The 24,239-nt window shown below is 46.3% G+C and overlaps 1 protein-coding gene across 5 annotated transcripts in view; it reads left to right on the forward strand.

The window, feature by feature from the left end:
- The window catches only part of cacna1c (calcium channel, voltage-dependent, L type, alpha 1C subunit), a 1,623,635-nt gene that overhangs the window by 1,533,286 nt on the left and 66,110 nt on the right, over nucleotides 1-24,239 (forward strand). For all 5 annotated transcript variants that reach the window (XM_072484617.1, XM_072484613.1, XM_072484615.1 and 2 more), the window contains 2 exons: nucleotides 7,882-8,016; nucleotides 23,481-23,833. In XM_072484617.1, the coding sequence (XP_072340718.1) occupies nucleotides 7,882-8,016; nucleotides 23,481-23,833 (488 nt within the window). The remainder of the gene's footprint in view (nucleotides 1-7,881; nucleotides 8,017-23,480; nucleotides 23,834-24,239) is intronic.

A 24,239-nucleotide genomic window follows, 5' to 3' on the forward strand; every position in this document is an offset into this window, starting at 1 on the left:
CAACCCCTTCAGCTCTGGGATTAACCTAGTGAATCTCCTCTGTACACCCTCCAGTGCCAGTACGTCCTTTCTCAAGTAAGGAGACCAAAACTGAACACAATACTCCAGGTGTGGCCTCACTAACACCTTATACAATTGCAGCATAAGCTCCCTAGTCTTAAACTCCATCCCTCTAGCAATGAAGGACAAAATTCCATTTGCCTTCTTTTTTTTAAAAAAACATGCGTGTCCAGGGGGATTCCCTTCTGGTTTACCGCACAGAGTTTTTGGCCATTTAAATTGCTGTTGGTGCTCCTATTAAGAGCCCAAAAGTCCATTCCAACGGGAGATGCTGAAACGTGCGACTCAGCTGGTCATTGCCGGACCCGGAAGTCCCCATTTGCCTTCTTAATCACCTGTTGCACCTGTAAACCAACTTTCTGCAACTCATGCACTAGCACACCCAGGTCTCTCTGCACAGCAGCATGTTTTAATATTTTATCATTTAAATAATAATCCCTTTTGCTGTTATTCCTACCAAAATGGATAATCTCACATTTGTCAACATTGTATCCCATCTGCCAGACCCTAGCCCATTCACTTAGCCTATACAAATCCCTCTGCAGTCTTCCAGTATCCTCTGCACTTTTTGCTTTACCACTTATCTTAGTGTAGTCTGCAAACTTGGACACATTGCCCTTGGTCCCCAACTCCAAATCATCTACGTAAATTGTGAACAGTTGTGGGCCCAACACTGATCCCTGAGGGACACCACTAGCTACTGATTGCCAACCAGAGAAACACCCATTAATCCCCACTCTTTGCTTTCTATTAATTAACCAATCCTCTATCCATGCTACTACTTTCCCCTTAATGCCATGCATCTTTATCTTATGCAGTAACCTTTTGTGTGGCACCTTGTCAAAGGCTTTCTGGAAATCCAGATATACCACATCCATTGACTCCCCGTTATCTACCGCACTGTTAATGTCCTCAAAAAATTCCACTAAATTAGTGAGGCACGACCTGCCCTTTATGAACCCATGCTGCGTCTGCCCAATGGGACAATTTCCATCCAGGTGCCTCGCTATTTCTTCCTTGATGATAGATTCCAGCATCTTCCCTACTACCGAAGTTAAGCTCACTGGCCTATAATTACCCGCTTTCTGCCTACCTCCGTTTTTAAACAGTGGTGTCACGTTTGCTAATTCCCAATCCGCCGGGACCACCCCAGAGTCTAGTGAATTTTGGTAAATTATCACTAGTGCGTTTGCAATTTCCCTAGACATCTCTTTCAGCACTCTGGGATGCATTCCATCAGGTCCAGGAGACTTGGCTACCTTTAGCCCCATTAGCTTGCCCATCACTACCTCCTTGGTGATAACAATCCTCTCAAGGTCCTCACCTGTCATAGCCTCATTTCCATCAGTCACTGGCATGTTATTTGTGTCTTCCACTGTGAAGACCGACCCAAAAAACCTGTTCAGTTCCTCAGCCATTTCTCATCTCCCATTATTAAATCTCCCTTCTCATCCTCTAAAGGACCAATATTTACCTTAGCCACTCTTTTCTGTTTTACATATTTGTAGAAACTTTTACTATCTGTTTTTATATTCTGAGCAAGTTTACTCTCATAATCTATCTTACTCTTCTTTATAGCTTTTTTAGTAGCTTTCTGTTGCCCCCTAACGATTTCCCAGTCCTCTAGTCTCCCACTGATCTTTGCTACTTTGTATGTTTTTTCCTTCAGTTTGATACTCTCCCTTATTTCCTTAGATATCCACGGTCGATTTCCCCTCTTTTTACCATCCTTCCTTTTTGTTGGTATAAATCTTTGCTGAGCACTGTGAAAAATCACTTGGAAGGTTCTCCACTGGTCCTCAACTGTTTCACCATAAAGTCTTTACTCCCAGTCTACCTTAGCTAGTTCTTCTCTCATCCCATTGTAATCTCCTTTGTTTAAGCACAAAACACTAGTGCTTGATTTTACCTTCTCACCCTCCACCTGTATTTTAAATTCCACCATATTGTGATCGCTCCTTCCGAGAGGATCCCTAACTATGAGATCCTGAATCAATCCTGTCTCATTACATACTGTTCCAGGAAACTATCGCGGATATATTCTATAAACTCCTCCTCAAGGCTGCCTTGACCGACCTGGTTGAACCAATCGACATGTAGATTAAAATCCCCCATGATAACTGCTGTACCATTTCTACATGCATCAGTTATTTCTTTGTTTATTGCCTGCCCCACCATAATGTTACTATTTGGTGGCCTATAGACTACTCCTATCAGTGACTTTTTCACCTTACTATTCCTGATTTCCACCCAAATGGATTCAACCTTATCCTCCATAGCACCGATGTCATCCCTTCCTGTTGCCCGGATGTCATCCTTAAATAACAGAGCTACACCACCTCCCTTACCATCCACTCTGTCCTTCCGAATAGTTTGATACCCTCGGATATAACTCTCAGTCGTGACCATCCGTTAACCATGTTTCAGTAATGGCCACTAAATCATAGTCATTCACAATGATTTGCACCATCAACTCATTTACCTTATTCCGAATACTACGAGCATTCAGGTAAAGCACACTTATGTTGGCTTTTTTACCTCTGTTCTGAATGTTAACACCTCGATCAGTAACCTCTCCTAAGTTATATTTCCTCTTAACCTTTCTCCTAATTTTCCTTGTCGTTGAACCCATATCTTCATGTAACAACCTGCTGCATCGCTTACCATTAATGTTTTCACTTCCCGTTTTATTCCTTTTAGTATTCCTGGTCCTATTCACTGAGCTCCCCTCCGTCTCTGTACCTTGTACTGTCGCCCTTTTTGATTTTGATTTTTGACTATGGCTTCTCTGCCTTACACTTTCCCCCTTACTGCCTTTTGTTTCTGTCCCTGTTTTACTACCTTCCAACTTCCTGCATCGGTTGGTTTAAACTCTCCCCAACAGCTCTCGCAAACACCCCCCCCTAGGACATCGGTTCCAGTCCTGCACAGGTGCAGACCGTCCGGTTTGTACTGGTCCCACCTCCCCAAGGACCGGTTCCAATGTCCCAGGAATTTGAATCCCTTCCTCTTGCACCATCTCTCGAGCCACGCATTCATCCTATCTATCCTGACATTCCTACTCTGACTAGCTCGTGGCACTGGTAGCAATCCTGAGATTACTACCTTTGAGGTCCTACTTTTTAGTTTAACTCCTAACTCCCTAAATTCAGCTTGTAGGACCTCATCCCGTTTTTTACCTATATCGTTGGTGCCTATGTGCACCATGACAGCTGGCTGTTCACCCTCCCCAGAATGTCCTGCAACTGCTCCGAGACATCCTTGACCCTTGCACCAGGGAGGCAACATACCATCCTGGAGTCTCGATTGCGTCCGCAGAACCGCCTGTCTATTCCCCTTACAATTGAGTCCCCTATCACTATAGCCCTGCCATTCTTCTTCCTGCCCAGCTGCGCAGCAGAGCCAGCCATGGTGCCATGAACCTGGCTGCTGCTGCCTTCCCCTGGTGAGCCATCTCCCTCAACAGTATCCAAAGCGGTATATCTGTTTTGCAGGGAGTTGACCGCAGAGGACACCTGCACTGCCTTCCTACTCTTGATCTGTCTTTTGGTCACCCATTTTCTATCTTCCTCAGTACCTTTCACCTGCGGTGTGACCAACTCGCTAAACGTGCTATCCACGACGTCCTCAGCATCGCGGATGCTCCAAAGTGAGTCCATCCGCAGCTCCAGAGCCATCAAGCGGTCTAACAGGAGCAGCAACTAGACACACTTCTTGCATGTGAAGGGGCCAGGGGCAGTGGATGTGACCCTTAGCTCCCACATCGCACACGAGGAGCATGACACAGGTCTGAGATCTCCTGCCATGTCTTAAACCTTCGGTTGACTTCAACAATTACAATTTACCAAAAAAAATTAAATAAACAAACAACGAAGAAAAAAATATATATCAATGTACCAATGAAAAGAATAAGAAACCAGAAATACTACTTACCAGCCACTGACCTTGAGCCTTCCTCTTGATCTTCACAGCGGTTGTTTTTTTTGGTTAGTGGAGGGGGTAGGGAGGGAAACACTGAATAAGTGTTTTGGGTTTAAGTGTCACTTGACAACAGCTCCTCCACAAACTACCTTCAAATTAGGGTGACCACGACGGAGGTTTGCAAATTTCTCTTGCAACACCAATCAGCAGCTCTGCTCTACTGCCCTCTGCTGGATGCTTGTCTTCACTCGAACAGATAGGGTCTTTAGCTCAGGTACACCTTCAATTTAGGGTGACCACGACGGAGGTCCATCCAATGTGGTGCATGATCTGAAACCACAATTGCTGAGTATTCAGTGTCCTCAACCCCTGCTAGCAGTGTTTTATCTGGTATGAAGAAATCTATCCTGGAGTACGCTTTATGTACATGGGAGTAGAATGAATATTCCCTGCTCCTTGGTCTCTCAAATCGCCACAGATCCACCCCTCCTATGCGCTCCATGAACCCCCGCAGTTTCTTCGCCATTGCTGATAGTTTCCCCGACCTCGCACTCGACCGGTCCAATCTCGGGTCCAGGAGCGTATTAAAGTCACCCCCAATAACCAGCAGGTGCAAGTCAAGGTCTGGGATCTTTCCCAGCACCTTCCTGATAAACGCAACATCATCCCAGTTTGGGACATATATATTCACCAGCACCATTGCCATTCCCTCTAGCTTCCCGCTAACCATAACAAATCTGTCTCCCGGGTCTGCCTCGATCGTCCCCACCTCCAGTGTCACCCTTTTGTTATTCAGGATAGCCAGCCCCCTTGGTTAAAGTCCAGTCCTGAATGAAACACTTGCCCGACCCATCCCTTCTTTAATCTAATTTGGTCTCCCAGTTTCAAGTGTGTCTCCTGTAACATGGTCACGTCCGCTTTTAACTGTCTCAGGTGTGCGAACACACGGGCTCCCTTGACCAGCCCATTTAGTCCACGAACATTCCATGCAACCAGTCTGGTCGGGGGGGGGGGGCTCTTACCCCCCTCCCCTGTCGATCAGCCATGACCTTTCCTAGGCCAGCTCTTAGCCCGCGTTCCGCACCCCACTTGGTCTGCCCCTCGGCAGCGACTGCCATCTGAACTCCTAGCTGTCCATTGCCAGTGAGCAGTCCCCCCCCCCCTCCCGTCCCCCCTTCTCCCCCCCACTTTATCTCTCCTCAGCTCTCCCCCCACTTTGTTCCCGTGGACGAGCTAGCCAGCTAGCCCAGCAGGTCCCACCCTCTGCGCCAAGAAACCTGCCATCTGCAAGATTCAATCTCCCCTAAACATAATACAAGCAGTCAACACAGTAACAACAATCCCCCAAAACAAACAAACCATCCCCCAATGCGCAGGCAACAAGGCCAACCCCTCCCCCTTTAATTGATTCTTATCACTTCCATCACCTTCAAACAGAATCAAACACAATCGAAGAAGCTTCAAGCAGCTTAAGCAAAATTATGCATGCAAGAATCAACCATCTTTCTTACAGAAACCCCCCTCCCCGTCGCAACTTAAAAGTTTTTTCTCTGTAATCCAGTACATAAAGCAAAAAATCAAAATCAAATCACACAAGAAAAATCCTTTTCTTCCCGAACATCACGACTTAACTCAGAATTAAAAGACTGAAATTTTAAACAAGACAAAACAAAACATAGAACTATTTTTCTTTCCCCCCAATTTTTCCCTTCCCCCAAACTCAGTCCACCACAGTTTGAATTTAAAAGTCCTTCAGCCAGATTATTGTCTTTCATGAAAGTAACCACCTCTTTGGCATGTTAAAGTACAGCTCCCGGTTCTCGTAGGTCACCCAAAGATGAGCCGGGTATAGCAGTCCAAATTTAATGTCTTTCGCAAACAGGGCTGCCTTAACTTTGTTGAAACTTGCTCTCCTCTTTGCGAGTTCTGGTCCCCAGTCTTGGTACACTCGGATCTCTGATTCTTCCCACATGTACCGTTTCGTCGGCCAGGCCCATTTCATAATACACTCCTTGTCGAGGAGTCGATGTAGCCTCACCACCATGGCCCTCAGGGGCTCACAACCTTGGGACTTACGCACGAGCACCCTATGTGCCCAGTCCACCTCCAGTGACTTGTCAAACACATAGGCCCCGACCATCTCCTCCAACATCTTCCCAACATACGTACCCTCATCTGATCCCTCCTTTCCCTCTGGCAGCCTGACAATTAGGATACTTTTCCTGTGAGACCGGTTCACTAGGTCTTCTATCTTTTCCAGCAGTCGTTTCTGGCTGTCCTGTAGAATGCTAATTTCCAAAGCCATCACAGTGGACTTCTCTCATTCAGTCGCCAGCTCCTGCAACTTTTGACTCTCCTGTCCCTTCGTCGTCATTTTCTCCTCAACTCAGTCAACCACCACCTTAATTAAGGCTATTGCCTGAGTCATGACTTCTGCACACCCCTTACGATGCCGGGCAAACTTCTCATCCAGGTACTCGACCCATTGCTCCATCGTCCAGTGAGATGGCGTGGGCATGATTTGTCTTGTTACCATTGTGCTCGATGACCTCTGAGCCTTGCTTTCACTCATCTTTTGGTTTCTTCTTTTTCGACTCGTATTTGGACACGATTCCATAAATTGGGGGTCACCTCCTTTTCCGCTCCCTTCGATCAACTTATGTAGAGAAACTTCCGGAAAAATCCAGCTTAAAAACCATTAAAAAATCACTAAGGGCGAGAGCTGCTGAATGTGCGACTGTTCACTCCATGGCCACCACCGGAAGTCATATCTATTAATATTTACATGATTTCTTATGCATATCATCAGGTTTCCTTCTTTCACATTACAAAGAAAAATGGCAAAAAGAATTGCAAGTCATTAACTAGATTGTCACTATGCAATATATTTTGACTGTCAGAGCAAAAGTCCTATTTTCAACCAACCTCTCCCCATGGTCTCTGGAATCGAAACTCAGTTTGGGACATAGAATCAAAGAATTTACAGTACAGAAGGAGGCAATTTGGCCCATCGAGTCTACACCGGCCCTTTGAAAGAGCATCTTACTTACCCCACATCTCCACCCTATCCTCGTAACCTAGTAACCCCACCTAACCGTTGGACACTAAGGGGCAATTTAGCATGACAAATCCACCTAATCTGCACATCCTTGGATTGTGGGAGGAAACCGGAGCACCCGGAAGAAGCCCATGCGGACACGGGAAGAAAGTGCAAACTCCACACAGACTTTCACCCAAGGCCTGAATTGAACCCTTGTCCCTGGAGCTGTGAGGCAGTATTGCTAGCCGCTATGCCACCGTACAGGCAATTGTAGGAGAATTTCAGTGGGTGAAGAGAGAGAGAGAGAATGAGTGAGTTGTATCTGCTGGAGGCGAACTGAGTGGCAAACTAACAGGAAATGCAACTTGGAAAAAAAGTTGCTAAAATGAAATGTGTGCGCCTTTTGATTCAGCCACAGAATCAATGATCATGGAGAATACAGAAAGTAAACATTGTATATAAATATGTGTGTGACTGTCTATTGGACATGCACGGAATTATTCTAACATGTGTGTTATTGTGGCCAGCCTCTGTCCATGTATGATCTGTGTGACCGATTGGGATTTTCACCCCCGAATTATTGCAGTCAGAAATACCTTGACAAAGGGCAGTTAGTGATGGGCAATAAATGCTGACCTATTCAGCAATGCCCATGTCCATGAATGAATTTTTAAAAAATTGTGGTATGAAGCTGTAAGTTCCACGCTCCATCTTAACTGTCTCTTTGCCTCATTTCTGCTAGGGAGAGGTTACGTTTAAAATTCCACCACAATATCCGCAGAACAATATATAAATGCAAATTTTCACACTTTAGAAAGATACTTTTAGACCTTTCTCTTTTCTCCTGTTTTTCTTTCTAGGCTGGTCTGCGTACTTTGCATGACATTGGCCCTGAGATTCGTCGCGCAATATCTGGGGACCTGACAGCAGAGGAAGAACTGGAAAAAGCAATGAAAGAGGCTGCTTCAGCTGCATCTGAAGATGATATTTTCAGAGTAGGTTTTACGTAAGATAAAGCTAATAGAGGGATTTAAAATTTTCTCCTGAAATCCTGGAAGGGAAAATATCATTTTCATAAGTGTGGAACTCTTGTAGTGGGAACAAGAGGGAAGGAGTGGAGGAGGAGGATCATGAGAGAGGAGCCCCTCATCAGTCCCGCCCAAGGCTTAAATCGGACTTATTGTTGAGCTTCCCCCGCAACCACCTACCCTGTCCTTAACCTCCTGCCATCAGCCTCAACATCACGGCTGCACAGGAAGCAGCCCTTAAGTGGGCATCAATTGGCCATTTAGGGCAAGGGCGGGTGGCTAAGCAACTTGAAGGCCAACTGAGGAATTCCCCCCCCCCCCCCCCCCCCCCCCCCCGCCCCCTGCCCTCTCCTGGAAAATAATTCCTATTAAGCCAGTATTTTGCACAATATAAAGTTATGTATTGCACCTTTGAGAGTTTTTGCAGGATAGTTTGGGTGGAATCTTAACGATATGACTGGTGCATTAATCATTATTTTGCATCTGTGCTATGTTATCGCAGTTAATAGATAAGAGTTACAATTAGAATTGAATCTGTGGAAGTAAACGTGGAAGTCATCCCAGTTATAATTAGAATTTTTAAGACACATCGGTCAATTGGCATAAGCATATTCATTATAGAGTACTAACAAAAATGTAACTATGTTGTGTGAGCCATTGGCTCATATATTTAACAGGTCTTTGAAAAGCTGCATTATTCCCAGGGACTGGAGAAAAGTCCATCTGGTGCCTATATTTAAGAATAGCAGCAAATCATAATAGTTTAATTTTTCAAGAAGCCAAAGCTCCAAAACCTAAGACTTGGCTCCTCACACTGCAACTGGATCCTCGACTTTCTGGCCCACAGACCATAACCAGTAAGAATAAACAACAACATCTCCTCCACAATAGTCCTAAATACCGGGGCCCCACATGGCTGCGTACTTAGCCCCCTACTATACTCCCTGCACACACACGACTGCGTGGCAAAATTTGGTTCCAACTCCATCTACAAGTTTGCTGACGATACGACCATTGTAGGCCGGATCTCGAATAACGACGAGTCAGAGTACAGGAGGGAGAACTTAGTGGAGTGGTGCAGCGACAACAATTTCTCCCTCAATGCCAGCAAAACTAAAGAGCTGGTCATTGACTTCAGGAAGCAAAGTATTGTACAGACCCCTGTCAGCATCAACGGGACCGAGGTGGAGATGGTTAGCAGCTTCAAATTCCGAGGGATACATACCTCCAAAAATCTGTCCTGGTCCACCCACGTCCACACAACCACCAAGAAAGCACAACAGCACATATACTTCCTCAGGAAACTAACACTTACACATTAACCCTGACCAACTTTTACAGATGCACCATAGAAAGCATCCTATCGGGCTGCATCACAGCCTGGTATGTCAACTGCTCGGCCCAAGACCGCAAGAAACTTCAGAGAGTCGTGAACACAGCCCAGTCCTTCACACAAACCTGCCTCCCATCCATTGACTCCACCTACACCTCCCACTGCCTGGGGAAAGCGGGCAGCATAATCAAAGACCCCTTCCACCCGACTTACTCACTCTTCCAACTTCTTCCGTAGGGCAGGAGATACAAAAGTCTGAGAATACGCATGAACAGACTCAAAAACAGCTTCTTCCCCGCTGTTACCAGACTCCTAAACGACCCTCTTATGGACTGACCTGATTAACACTACACCCCTGTATGCTTCATCCGATGCCGGTGTTTATGGAGTTACATTGTGGGCGGAATTTTCCCCCTCCCGGGTGGGAGAATCGCCGGGGCGCCGTGCGTGTCCCGCCACGCCGCCCCGATGCCCGCACGTGATTCTCCCACACCCCCAAACCGGCGCGGCGAGAATCACGGCTGGCCGCTGGGAGAATCGCTGTTTGCAACGGGCGAGCGGCGATTCTCCGGCCCGAATGGGCCGAGCGGCCTGCCCAATACGACGGGTTCCCGCAGGCGCTGTCCACACCTGATCGCTGCTGGCAGGAACAGCGCGGGAACGCTGGGGGAAGCGGCCTGTGGGGGGGGGAGGGGGGGTTCCTGCACCGGGGGGGGCCTCAAATGGGGTCTGGCCCGCGATCAGTGGGCCGGCCTCTCTGAAGGAGGATCTCCTTTCCTCCGCTGCCCCACAAGATCCATCCGACATCTTCTTCCGGGGCGGCCTTGGGGAGGACGGCAACCGCGCATGCGTGGGTGATGTCATTTACACGGCGCCATGGCCCGGCACGTGTAAATGACGCAACGCCGCTCCTAGCCCCCCGGGGGCGGGAGAATAGGGGGCTTGGAGCGGGCTCCGACGCCGGAGTGAATCACTCCGGTTTTCACTCCGGCATCGGCACTTAGACTCCCGATGGGAGAATTGCGCCCATGTGTACCTTGTGTTGCCCTATTATATATATATTTTTTTGATTTTCTTTACATATACTTAGTGATCTGTTGAGCTGCTCGCAGAAAAATACTTTTCACTGCACCTTGGTACACGTGACAATAAAAAAAATCCACCCAATCCATCCACTGTCTTCCCTGCTCGGCTCCCTTTCCAATCAACTCTGGCCAGCTCCTCCCTCATGTCTTTGTAGCTACCCTTATTTAATTGTAATACCGTTTAATTGATTCCAGCTTCTCCCTCTCAAACTGCAGGGTAAATTCTATCATGTTGTGGCCACTGCTCCCTAAGGGTTCCTAATCAACCTTAAGTTCCCTAATCAAGTCTGCCTCATTACACATCACCAAATCCAGAATTGCCTGTTCCCTAGTAGGCTCTGTCACAAGCTGCTCCAAAAAAACATCTCTTAGACATTCCACAAAATCCTTTTTTTGGGATCCACTGCCAACCTGATTTTCCCAGTCCACCAGCATATTGAAGTCCCCCATGATTATTATAATATTGCCTTTTTTATATGCCTTTTCTATCTCCTTATTTAATTTCTGCCCCACATCCTGACTACTGCTAGGGGGCCTGTACATAACCCCCATCAGGGTCTTTTTACCTTTGTGATTCTTCAACTCTACCCACAGAGATTCAATGCCTTCTGATTCTACATCGCTTCTTGCTATCGAAGTATCTTCATTCCTTACTCACAATGTAACCCCGCCCCCTTTGCCCATCTGCCTGTCCTTTCGAGCGGACACATATCCTTGGGTATTTAGATCCCCTTGCAGCCATGTCTCTGTAACGCCCACAACATTGTACCGGCCAATTTCAATGTACGCAACAAGCTCATTTACCTTGTTCCGTATACTGCGTGCATTCAGGTACAACACCCTCAATCCTGCACCACCTCGCTTATCATAGGAGGAGGGGCGTTGGGGGGGGGGGGGGCAAGAAGGCGCTGCATGATTCCCGTATCAGCCTCCCCGCTGCATGACTCCCGTATCAGCCTCCCGAACAGGCGCCGGAATGTGGCGACTAGGGGCTTTTCACAGTAACTTCATTTTGAAGCCTACTTGTGACAATAAGCGATTTTCATTTCATGAGGCCTCATGTGTACCGACACCGCCTGTCATTCGAGAACCTACCATACAGGGCATACCTTTGAAGACTTTGGCTGAGCTGGAAGACAGTGCAACATATCTGCCAGATGATGGTGCACCTGCACCGCAGGGGTATGGGGGAAGGACACCCGCTCCCGGTGGCTGCCAAGGTGACGGTCGCCCTGAACGTTTACGCCACGGGGCCCTTCCAGGAACTGAGTGGGGACCTGTCCGGGACCTCACAGACCTCCGTGGACAGGTCCATCCGCCCTGTGTGCCCAGACGGGTCAATACGTCCACTTAAATGTAGACCGAGCCCACCCGGATGCCCGAGTAGTGGGGTTCGCTGCCATCGCTGGGATGACCTGGTAATTGATGGGATGCATGTCCCCCTACAAGTACCTACAGATGACAGGCCGCTTTAGACAAACAGAAAGGGGTTTCATTCGATGAACCTGCAGCTGATAGGTGACCATCAGCTACTCATCATACATGTCTGCGCCTGATACCCGGGAAGTGTGCACAACGCCTTCATCCTGGCACAATCAACAATTCCTGACATATTCGAGACGTCCCCTCCTCCGGCTGGGGGTTGGCTCTTGGGCGACAGGGTTTATCCACTGCGGTCGTGGCTGATGACGCCTTTCTGGAAGCCCGCTACAGTGATGCCCATGCAGCAACCAGGAGAATGATCAAGCGGTGCTTCGGTCTCCTAAAGATGCGGTTCAGGTGCTGGACCGCTCTGGAGGGGCCCTCCAGTATGAAGCTGAAAGGGTTGCCCGCATCGTGGAAGCCAGCTGCGTCCTCCACAACATCGCACAGCAGAGGGCTGCTGGAGGAGAAGGAAGAACGCCAGGCCTCGTCCAACAAGGAGAATGCAGAGGAGGGCTAGGGTGTGCAGAACATGGAGCCCAGGCAGGCACTGGAGGCCACACGATGTGATCGCCTGCAGGTTCACCGACTAGGGGGAGGGCTGGTGGATGGGAGGGTCTGACCAAGGGCATGAACACCGCATTTCCCCCCCCCCCAACCCTGGGTTGGCAGTAATAGCGGGCTTGGTCCATGGGATGGAGGATGATGACAACCCGCTCTGTGATGAGCTCTGGTGCTCCACTTCATTTGACAACGTCTAACCCCTGCCCACGATAACACTTTCCACTGTCCATCAGGGTGATCCCTGCATGCCAGCTGGCCATTCCATCACACGGTCCCATCGAATCCCTGGGGTGGCGGTGTTGGGGCCGTTCGGGGAAGGGGGGGCAAGGGGGAGCAGTCTATGTGAAGCCCAGGCCACCCAAAGGGTCAGCCCATTGCCCCTCCCAACGTCCGCCCATTGCCCGCCCCTACCGGTCAGTCGAGACCAGCCCACCCCTCGCAAATATCTGACAGAGCACCGAAGCAGGTTTATCGGTGGTAACAAGTGTTTAATGTGAACGAATATATACAGATTTGTGCCCTAGCCCCTATAAATGAACTGTGCCCTGCACCAATGCTGACTTAACTGGTGTCTAATTTCCTGGCCTTGCGGGTCCTAACGCCGAGGTGGTTCCACAGACTGTACAGCAGAAGTGGAGGAGGCCTGCTGTGATTCCTGCCCTGCGACCTGGGCCCCCATTGGTATGCGTCTTCTGGGGCGATCGGGCCTGGATCGGCCCAGCTGCTGCTCTGGTGTCCCAGTTGAGGTGGTGCCGCCCCGTTCTTCACACTGCCCACCAGATGCACCAGGGACAGGAGGAGGGGAGTCCAAGATGCTGAGGTGTTCCGGCACTTCCCCTGCAGGAATCACTGGCACGGGCTCCATCACCTCCTCCTCCCTCAGAGTGTCCGATGGCCTCTGGGTACTCCATGGTATGGGGCTGTGAACAGAGCTATCCGCTGAGGCTCCCTGGCCACCTGACCCTGCCAGTCCTGGAGGCCCACTCTGGTCTCGACCAGGGTCTGCATGCTGGCGGCCATGAAGCACAGGGAGGGGATCATCGCCGTCTGGGACTCGTCACATCACCCTGTGACTGTGCCACCACGTTCTGGGTTTGTGTCACATCAGCCAGTGACTGAGCCATCTCCCTCTGGGACTGGGCCACCTCCCTCCTGTGTGTGTGCAACATCAGCCAGCGCCTGGGCAATGCCACCGATGTTCCCAACTATGGCCTGCTGTGACTGGGCCACGCTCAGGAGCAGCACTGAGATTTCCAGGTGGCTCTGGGACATGATCACCTGTGAGACGGCAACCCTGTCCAGATTCTCGGCCAGCGCCTGCACAGAATGCCCCAGGTCTTGGACATGCTGATCCACAGCTGAAAATGTTGCATCAATGCCTCCACCACGGACGCCACCCGTGTGCTGTTGGCCTGGGTGGCACGCATTGTCAGCACCACCTCCTGCTCCTGCACACATTTGGACACCTCCAACTGCACCTGCAGGTACTGGATGCTCGCCGACAACCGCTCATGTAGTCCCTGTGTTATGGGCGAGGCGTTTTCAGAACCCCAAAATGTATCATGGAGTTCAACCAACCTCACCCTTTAATGTATTTGTTGCTTTTCCGAGCACACGGCTTTTTCCCTAGGTGTGGGATTACAATTATGGATACGTGGGCTTTTAAACACAAAACACTGTTTATTACATGAACTCAACTTAACATCTTAAATAAACATTGGATCTTTTAACACCCCTTACTTCAAAGATAACTCAGAAAATATTGCAACAGTAAATAACTCCTTAAACTGTTCCTTCAAACTTCCAAGAGACTTAACACCTTTAAACAAAATCACATCAGGTTAAAGGCTTTACTTTAAATCACCCAAATGATCCAGAGATAGTATTTCATAGCAGAGATCCAGCTCACTGCACAAACACAGATCATACACACAGCTCTTTCCCTCCAAACTGCAAAACCAAACTGCAAAATGGCTGATCTAAGCTGAGCTCCACCCACTCTATGACATCACTGTTTTATTAAAGGTACATTGCTTAAACATCCAGTTCTTAAAGGCACTCTTGCATGACACCTCCCCCAAGAAAAATAAATCATCAACTTCAAGATGGTTTCATTTTTCACTTTTGCACCATCCACTAAGAAATGCACACAGTAAATATACATTTTCATTTAAAGAAAACACACTCAAACAGGTATAATAATATAGTCCATTTTTCTTTGTTCTTCTTCCTCCAACCGAAAACCTTCTCGATTGACAGTCTCTTTGAACAAAGTCTCTGCACGATCCATCCATTCATCTACTCCTCGGCATTTCTCTTGAGAATCAGATACTTTAGTTCAATCTGACTACAGAGTCCCTTGCAATTCTCCAATAGAGGAACATTGGTGATCACAGCTTTCAGGCAGTCAAATGCCTGTTGAAAGTCCGCTGTCCCTTGAAATTTTTGACGTTAATTTAGCAAGTCCATCAGTGGAGCGACCACACTGCTAAAATTTGGTACAAATGTCTGGTAAAATCCACTCATACCAAGAAATCGCATTATTTCCTGCCGTGTCGAGTGTATTGGAAACTCCCCAATAGCCTTTGTTTTCACATCCCGTGGGACCAGTCGACCCTGTCCGATTGTATGGCCAAGGAAAGTGACTTGGGCTTTTCCAAATTCACTTTTCGCTAGGTTTATCACCAAACCCGCCTCCTGAAGTCAATCGAATAACTCCCTCAGATGTTTTAAATGTTCTTTCCATGTCTGGCTGAAAACTACCAGATCGTCGATGTATACCGCACAATTGGGTAATCCTGAAACGACTGCATTAGTTAACCGTTGAAATGTTGCTGGGGCACTTTTCATGCCAAATGGCATAACTTTGAACTGGTATATACCATCTGGAGTCACAAAAGCGAAATTCTCCTTCGCCCTTTCAGATAAAGGTACTTGCCAGTAACCTTTCAGTAAATCCAGTTTGGAAATAAAAGCGGATTGTCCTACTTTCTCAATGCAATCCTCCAAACGTGGGATAGGATAAGAGTCCGTTCTTGGAACTGCATTCACCTTTCGATAGTCCACACACAACCGTTGGGTACCATCTGGTTTAGGTACCAACACTATGGGTGAGCTCCATTGGCTGCAACCCACTTCAATTATGCCATTTTTAAGCATACTCTCAATCTCTCTGTTAACCTGTGCCAATTTTAAAGGATTATGTCTATATGGATGTTGTTTGATAGGAACAGCATTGCCCACATCTACATCATGTATAGCCATTTTAGTACTTCCCAATTTATCTCTACAAACTTGCCCATGTGATATCAATAACTCTTTCAGGTCAGTTTGTTTTTCCTCTGGAAGGTAACTTAACAATTCATCCCAATTTTCAAGAACATCCTCATTTTCCAATTTAATTTGAGGTATGTCAAATTCACAGTCATCTGGATTTGGTTCGTCACTTTGAGTTAGAATCATTAAAACCTCCTTTTTCTCTCCTTCCCTTTCAAAGTACCTTTTAAGCATATTCACATGACACACTCGGTGAGTTTTCTTTCTATCTGGTGTTTTTACCACATAATTCACCTCACTTAATTTCCTTTCAATCTGATACGGTCCACAAAACCTAGCTTTTAAAGGCTCCCCTACCACTGGTAACAACACTAAAACTTTATTCCCACTGGCAAAACTACGAACTTTGGATTTCTTGTCCGCTACCCGTTTCACCACATTTTGTGCAACTTTCAAATGTTGTCTAGCCAATTCACCTGCTCTATTTAATCGTTCCCTAAAATTTGACACGTAATCCAATAGTGTAATTTCCGATTTCTCATCCACCAATTTTTCCTTAATCAATTTAAGTGGTCCTCTTACCTCATGACCAAAAATTAGTGCAAAAGGACTAAATTTGGTAGACTCATTAGGTGCATCCCTAATTGCAAACAATACGAATGGAATTCCTTTATCCCAATCCTCTGGATAATCTTGACAATAAGCCCTCAGCATTGTCTTTAATGTCTGGTGCCACTTTCTAACGCTCCCTGCGATTCTGGATGGTGTGCAGTTGATTTAAATTGTTGTTTTCCTAAGCTATCCATAACTACTTTGTATAACTTTGAAGTAAAATTCGTTCCTTGATCCGATTGAATTTCTGTGGGTAGTCCATATCTAGTAAAGAATTTAAGTAACTCCTCCACAATCCTTTTAGCTGTAATATTACATACTGGAATGGCTTCTAGAAACCTAGTAGACACATCCATTACAGTCAAAAGATATTGATTCCCACTTTTGGTTTTAGGAAGCGGTCCTACATAATCGATTAGGACCATCGTAAAAGGTTCCTCAAATGCTGGAATGGGTATTAAGGGTGCTGGTTTTATCACTGCTTGAGGTTTCCCTGTCACTTGGCATGTGTGACATGATTGACAACATTTAACTACATCTTTATGTAGTCCAGGCCAAGAAAAATGTTTCTGGATTTTAGCTTGAGTTTTCCTTATTCACAAATGACCTCCCACTGGTACCTCATGTGCAACTTGCAAAACCTCCTTTCTATACCCTACTGGCAATACTATTTGATGAACTTCTGCCCACTTTTCATCCGCCTGCATATGTACAGGTCTCCATTTTCTCATCAAGACATCATTTTTACGGTAATAACACTCTGGTATACTCTCAGATTCCTCTTCCGTATATGCTTTCTGATGCATCCGTTTTATTTCTACATCTTTCTGTTGTATCTCCGCCAATTTTCCTGAACTAAAAATCTCCGCCTCATCCTCCACCTGTTCTTGTTCTTTTTCAACCATCTGATCAAAAATCGTTTCTGATAATTGCACTTCAACGTCATCTTCACTCTTTGATTTATCCTCTTACCTTAATATGTGACTTTGTGACCTTGTTACTACACAATCCGGAAAAATCCCAGGATATTCGTCCTTCAACACTTCAGTTGACTGATTTTCCAATGGCTTATCAACCACAGTAGGCATCACTCCCACCTGCGATCCAGCTGTATCATTATCCAAAATAAACTGTATTCCTGGACAAGATAGTTTATCTATTACTCCTACCACCACTTCACCACTCTTCACTGGACTTTCCAACCTTACCTTATATAATGGAACGCTACTCCTCTCACCCTGAATTCCACATATCACCACCTTTTCTGGCAACATTCTTCCCAAACTACATAATTCCTCATCTCTTACCATTAATGATTGACTAGCCCCTGTATCACTTAAAATTGTGACTTCTTTACCTGCTCCTCCTGATACACATGAGTAAACTTTACCCACGCAAGTAAATTCTTTAAAGACACCTGGCACCTTCTTAACAATTACTTCTTGAACAGGCTGTACAATTGTTTGCAGCTCCTTCGCTTCCCTTGGGCTTTCCTTAACCACTCTAACAAACCCCACTGTCTTATCCTGTTTTACCACATCAGCCTTCCCAGTGCTTTTCTTCAACCAGCACTGTGCCTTTACATGTCCTAGTTTATTACAGTGAAAACATTTGAAACTTTTCATTTCTTTTCCACCCTCCTGGATTTCTTTTTTAATCTGAGGTACACTCTCTTTATTGTCTCCCATCAGATCACCTTTACCTTTACCACTTGAGTATTTCTCATGTCCCCAGTTTTTATCCCTCACAGACTGAAACTGATGTCGGAAACCAATCTTTGATTTATGAATTAATTCATAATCATCTGCCATTTCCGCTGCTAATCTCGCAGTTTTAACCCTCTGTTCTTCCACATGAGTTCTCACTACATCAGGAATTGAATTTTTAAACTCCTCCAAAAGTATAATTTCTCTGAGAGCTTGATATGTTTGGTCTATTTTCAAAGCCCTTATCCACCTATCAAAATTACTCTGTTTGAGCCTTTCAAACTCCATGTATGTTTGACCAAATTCTTTCCTTAAATTTCTAAACCTTTGTCTGTAAGCTTCAGGCACTAGCTCATATGCTCTTAAGGTGGATTTCTTCACCTCCTCATATGTTCCAGATACCTCCTCCGGTAGTGATGCAAACACTTCACTAGCTCTACCTACCAGCTTTGTTTGAATCCGTAACACCCACATGTCCTGTGGCCATTTCATTTGTTTAGCTACCTTCTCAAATGAAATGAAAAAGGCTTCCACTTCCTTCTCGTCAAACCTTGGCAATGCTTGGACATATTTAAATAGATTCCCACCAAGCCTTCGACTATGACGCTCTTTCTCACTATCCTCATCACTATCATCCAACTGTACATTTCCCTTTACGTCTGCCAATTTTAACTGATTGTCATGTTTCATGGCCATTTTCTGATGTTCAATCTCCCTCTCTTTACCTCTTTCCCTGATCTGTATCTCCCTTTCTTTTTCTTTTTGTTCTGCTAGGGCTATTCTTTCTTTTCTCCTTTCTTCGCTCTCCTTTTCTTTTTCCTCTCTCTCTCTCTTTCTCTTTCATTTTCCTCTCTCTCTCTTTCTCTTTCTTTTTTCTCTTTCTCACTCTCGTATGCCAGACGCTTTAATTCTTTTTGATGTTCCATTTGTTTAAATTGCAACTGAATTTTTGCCATTTCCAATAAGTCAAACTCTATCTCAGGCAACTTTAAATGCTGAACCACCGCCATAATTACCTCATCTTTTCGCATTTTGTCAGGTAATGTTAACTGCAATGTTCTTGCCAAATCTAACAGTCAGCTTTTTGTTTCTGTCCGTAAGGTACTACGTGTAACATTCTCCACCCCCAAAAACTTCTGAGCCTCTGAAAGGGCCATTGTTCACAACACTCTCCCCACTTAAACTAAAATACCACACCGGAAAAGCAACAATCCTTCACTGCCTTTAAGTTCACAAAAGCCAATCCAATAGATAGGCTTTTATACCCCTCGAGCCCCCAATTGTTATGGGTGAGGCGTTTTCAGAACCCCAAAATGTATCATGGAGTTCAACCAACCTCACCCTTTAATGTATTTGTTGCTTTTCCGAGCACACGGCTTTTTCCCTAGGTGTGGGATTACAATTATGGACACATGGGTTTTTAAACACAAAACACTGTTTATTCCATGAACTGAACTTAACATCTTAAATAAACATTGGATCTCTTAACACCCCTTACTTCAAAGATAACTCAGAAAATATTGCAACAGTAAATAACTCCTTAAACTGTTCCTCAAACTTCCAAGAGACTTAACACCTTTAAACAAAATCACATCAGGTTAAAGGCTTTGCTTTAAATCACCCAAATGATCCAGAGATAGTCTTTCATAGCAGAGATCCAGCTCACTGCAAAAAACACAGACTCACACACACCTCTTTCCCTCCAAACTGCAAAACCAAACTGCAAAATGGCTGATCTGATCTGAGCTTTACCCACTCTATGACATCGCTGTTTTATTAAAGGTACATTGCTTAAACATCCAGTTCTTAAAGGCACTCTCGCATGACACTCTGGCTCTGCGAATGCATCTCCACGAGAGATGGTACTGTCTGTTCCAGAAGCTCAAGACCCGTCTGGACGGCAGCTAGTTCCTGGGGTTGGCGGGCCCTCTGACTGTCCACCCCCTTGGGTGTCCCTACCTCCACCTTCTTTACAGGAGCAGCTGTGTGGTGAGCACCAGATAGTGTCCCAGGAGCCTCTTCACTAAAGTGCCCAACCAAGATGAGTGTCTATGGAATGGTGGAGGGTGTTGGAGATAGCTGTGACAGAAAATCACTGTCATCCTCCAGCCCGAGCTCCAGGGTCTCCTGGGTCTCAGGTAGAGGGCTGGTGTCCGAGCTGCTTTCAGCGTTGGTGCCCAGCTCATGGAGGGGGCTCCGGTTGCGGCACTGGATAGGGGCAGGGTTCACCAGATGACCCACCCCATCTCCAGCAGGTTGTGTAAAACACAAGATAAGACGCATGATTAGACCGCGGGCCCGGGGTGGAGTGGGGATGGCCCTGTGGGTGGGGGGGGGGGGGGGGGGTGGGGGTGGTGGAGAGTGAGGGGGTGGGATGGTGTAGGGTGAGGGTGATATAGGGATGAAGGTGGTGTTGGAGTGAGGGTGGTATTGCGGGGAGGTTGACATAAGTGTCATAGGGAACTGCAACTAAGCGGGGTCTCACTTCCTCCGAGAACCACCAACACAACAAAATCTGTCTCTGGGCTTTCAGGGAGGCAAAGGCCAAGATGTCAGCCTTTCGCCCCACTTGAACTTTGACATTCCAAATATCTCCGGACTCGGAGCTACCTCTATCTTTACCATTACATACGGAAATCCCCTCCAAAGCTCCCTCAACCTTGATCACGCCCAAAACACTTGCAGATGGTTTGCTGACCCCCCCCCCCCCCCCGCGCCGCACACTGCCCACACATATCTTCCACCCCCGCAAAGAACCGACTCATCCTTGATACCGTCATGTGGGCTCTATCCGCCACCTGAAATTGGATAAGACTTAATGTCAAAGACGCATTCACTCTCCGTAAAGGTTTCCTCCACACTCCGGTTCCCCAACACCTCTCCCCCGGCTCTTCCTCCCAGGTGTACCTGACCTCCTCCACGAAGCACATTCCCTCTTCATCAGCTCCTCATACATGTTCGCAACCCTGCCCTCCCCAATGTCATTCTCGGGACAAAAGCTTGTCCTGCAGCATCGGGGGCAGCAACGCCAGAAAGGACGCTTTCTAATAAAGTCCCTAATCTGCAGATACCCAAACCTATCCCCCTTTGGTAACTAGTACATCTCCTCGAGCATTTACAGGTCTGCAAATTTTTCTCCCACGAACTAACCCCTGAAGTACTCTATCCCCACCAGCTGCCACCCTCCGAACCTCACATCTAACCCTGCTGGCGCAAGCCTATGATTGTCGCAAATCAGTGCCCATAGCGACATGCTACCAATCAAAAGTGCTGTCTACACTGGTTCCAAACCCTCAGTGCTGATACCATCCCCAGACAACGTGGAGTACCGAACTAGCAAGAATGAAAGGGCCGTTGTAGCCACCTGAGTTGGCCAAGTCCCGATTTAAAATGGCGAACGGCAAAGGCTGAAGGGAAATTCAGCCAACACAGGCAGAAACCAGCAGGTGCAAGTTTGCTGTGTATTTAACTCTGCAAATGCCCAGACAGCATCGATACCAGCGACCATCAGCATAATAATGTAGCAGCCATCTACATACTAATGAGCAATCCCCGGGAACAATAGCAACATTTGGGACACACAAAACTAAGCCAGACTCCCCGGCGCCAGCAGGAGCCAACACAAAAGAGGTTAATGGACACCTCAAGACCGCCCATCAATCAGGGAACCGCTCCAGTATTGGAGAAATCGAACCAAGCGATTGGAACAAAGTCCAATCACCTAGAACCAGGTACAGGGTCCGCCCCAAAAGGCGGGAAGCCCCTGGGGACTATAAAGTTAAGCCCCCAAGTTCAAATTGTTCTTCTTGACCGGGTCACCCAGCAATGCGAACCAACATTGACCGTGACCGGTCCAACGGCCGCCGAGAGATCGTAAGCCTTAAGTCAACGCTCGCTACGAGATAGGCGCTCCTAGCTATCAATCCGTACCAACTTCGAATCCCGCAGACTCAGAACCCGAACGAAAGGCCATTTGTGCCCCTGACCTGGTGGGCCAGTCCGAAGTTAAGTACAGGCCTGTTAGTCGTAGAAGTAGCTTAGACGTAGAATTTGTGCATGAGTAGCGATTACTGTGTATAATAAATGTGCTTTGATTTAAATCTTACTAATCGGTGTATTGAGTTATTGGTCATTACTCGAACTTGAACCTCATGGCGGTATCATAAAGATACCTGGCGACTCGAGAGCAAAGGTTATAAAACAGAGCCAAGTGAACCAACCAAAGGTTAGCAACACCGTCAACAACAGTACCCTCAACCTGGTGCCCCTCACGAAGCTGCCTCCATCCGCTCCCAAACTGACCGCTCCTCCGACCTCCATTTCCTAGCCATTGTAATGTTTGCTACCCTATCGTAATTCGACAAGCTCGGCAATACCAAACACCACCCCCTCCCACCCCGCTGAGCCCTCTCCAAGAACACCCTCTTCGCACACAGCGCCTTCCCTGCCCACACAAATCTCAAAATCAACCCATTTACCTTCCTAAAAATGGACTTAGGAATGAAAATTGAGATGTTTTGAAATACGAACAAAAACTTAGTCAGCACTGTCATCTTCTTCTTACTGTGCCCACCCCAGTCCAACGCTGGCATCTCCACATCATGCATATATGTATGTTCAGCACACAAGAGTTCCCACATGGCACAAAGCTTACATTGGGCAGTACTGAGGTACCCGATTATGTCTCTATTTATTGAACGACTATCCAAAATGTACCATAAATAAAATTTGCTCACAGAACTAAATTATACTGATCAAAGAAATTACATGGACATGTAAGAAACAAGATTTTGAGTTATAATGTCAATTGCAGAGAGATGTAATCAAATATTGAGTGAAACTTGATGGTTATAAGGTGTATTTACTATGGAGATATTATGCGATCTAAACCAACTGATCAATCTAGGATGTATAATATCAGTTGTTGAACTACATAAATATTTAAGACTTTTGCAACATTTGGCTTTGGCACATGAGGAGACTCTTTGGTAGAAGGAGCAGGCTTCATGAATATCCTGTTCCCAATCCATTCTTTTTTATATTCTCTCTTTCTGGGTATCGTCCTATATTTTATCTTGTCCCATGGCTGGTGGTGCATGAGGGAATCTGCACTCAGACCTATCGCATTATAATTGACCACTTGAGGAAGTATAGGATTATTTAGTTTAATCATCCTTCCTGCTCATTGGAAGCTGCAAAACTCTGTTCTGCATCCACTTTGTACCCTTAGCAAATATTAAGACATCATTATGTAAGGAGTCAGAAATCCAAGCCCAAATCCAACCACTCTCGCACAGCTCATTTGTCCAACTTGCTGTAGTACTGGGCAGTTAATTTGACGTACTTATTGTGAAAAGTGTGGTTTCATTTATAAAGGATTTGTCTGTACAGTATAATATTGAATGTTTGACTGAGAATGATTTCTTCCCACAGAGGGCTGGTGGTTTATTTGGTAACCACGTTAACTATTATCCAAGTGATTGTAGAGGCTCCTTCCCACAAACTTTCACCACACAGCGTCCTTTGCATCTCAATAAGTCAGGAACCTCTCAAGTTGAAATAGAGTCACCATCCCATGAGAAATTGGTTGATTCAACCTTCACTCCAAGCAGCTATTCTTCCTCCGGCTCAAACGCCAATATTAACAACGCCAACAATACTGCAATATCCAGATTTCCAATTCCAGTCAACTACCAAAGCACCGTCAGTACAGTGGATGGTCAGAGCAATTCTTTGACGTCAGCACTTATATTGCAAGGCACAACATGGAAGATCAATCCCAAAAGGTAAGTTCGTAATATTGCAACATATATGAAATTGTTTCTCAGCAAATGCAATTCATTGTCATTTCAGTTTTAAGTCTGCTTATTATATTAACATTTTTATATAAAAAGGATTATGACTGGAAAAAAGGCTTTTTTTTAGTATAACATTCATGAAAACAAGGATTGTAAATGTATAACTTTAGCCTCACCAGAATGGATAGTGTGAGTGCTGTATGCACCCATTGCAACATGTGGTGTGCTTATGGTGTGAGCTGTGCAAGTACTGGCAGTATGAATACAGGATGACCCCAAAACAAAAGGCAACAATTTCAGCTGACCTCATGACAACATGAACGGAGTGTACTAGGTAATTAGATTGAGTTACAGTACAAACATTTCAATACACAGTGGTACAGAATGGAGAATC

Source organism: Scyliorhinus torazame, chromosome 19 (assembly GCF_047496885.1).
Source record: "Scyliorhinus torazame isolate Kashiwa2021f chromosome 19, sScyTor2.1, whole genome shotgun sequence".
In the NCBI taxonomy this organism is placed as follows: domain Eukaryota; kingdom Metazoa; phylum Chordata; class Chondrichthyes; order Carcharhiniformes; family Scyliorhinidae; genus Scyliorhinus; species Scyliorhinus torazame.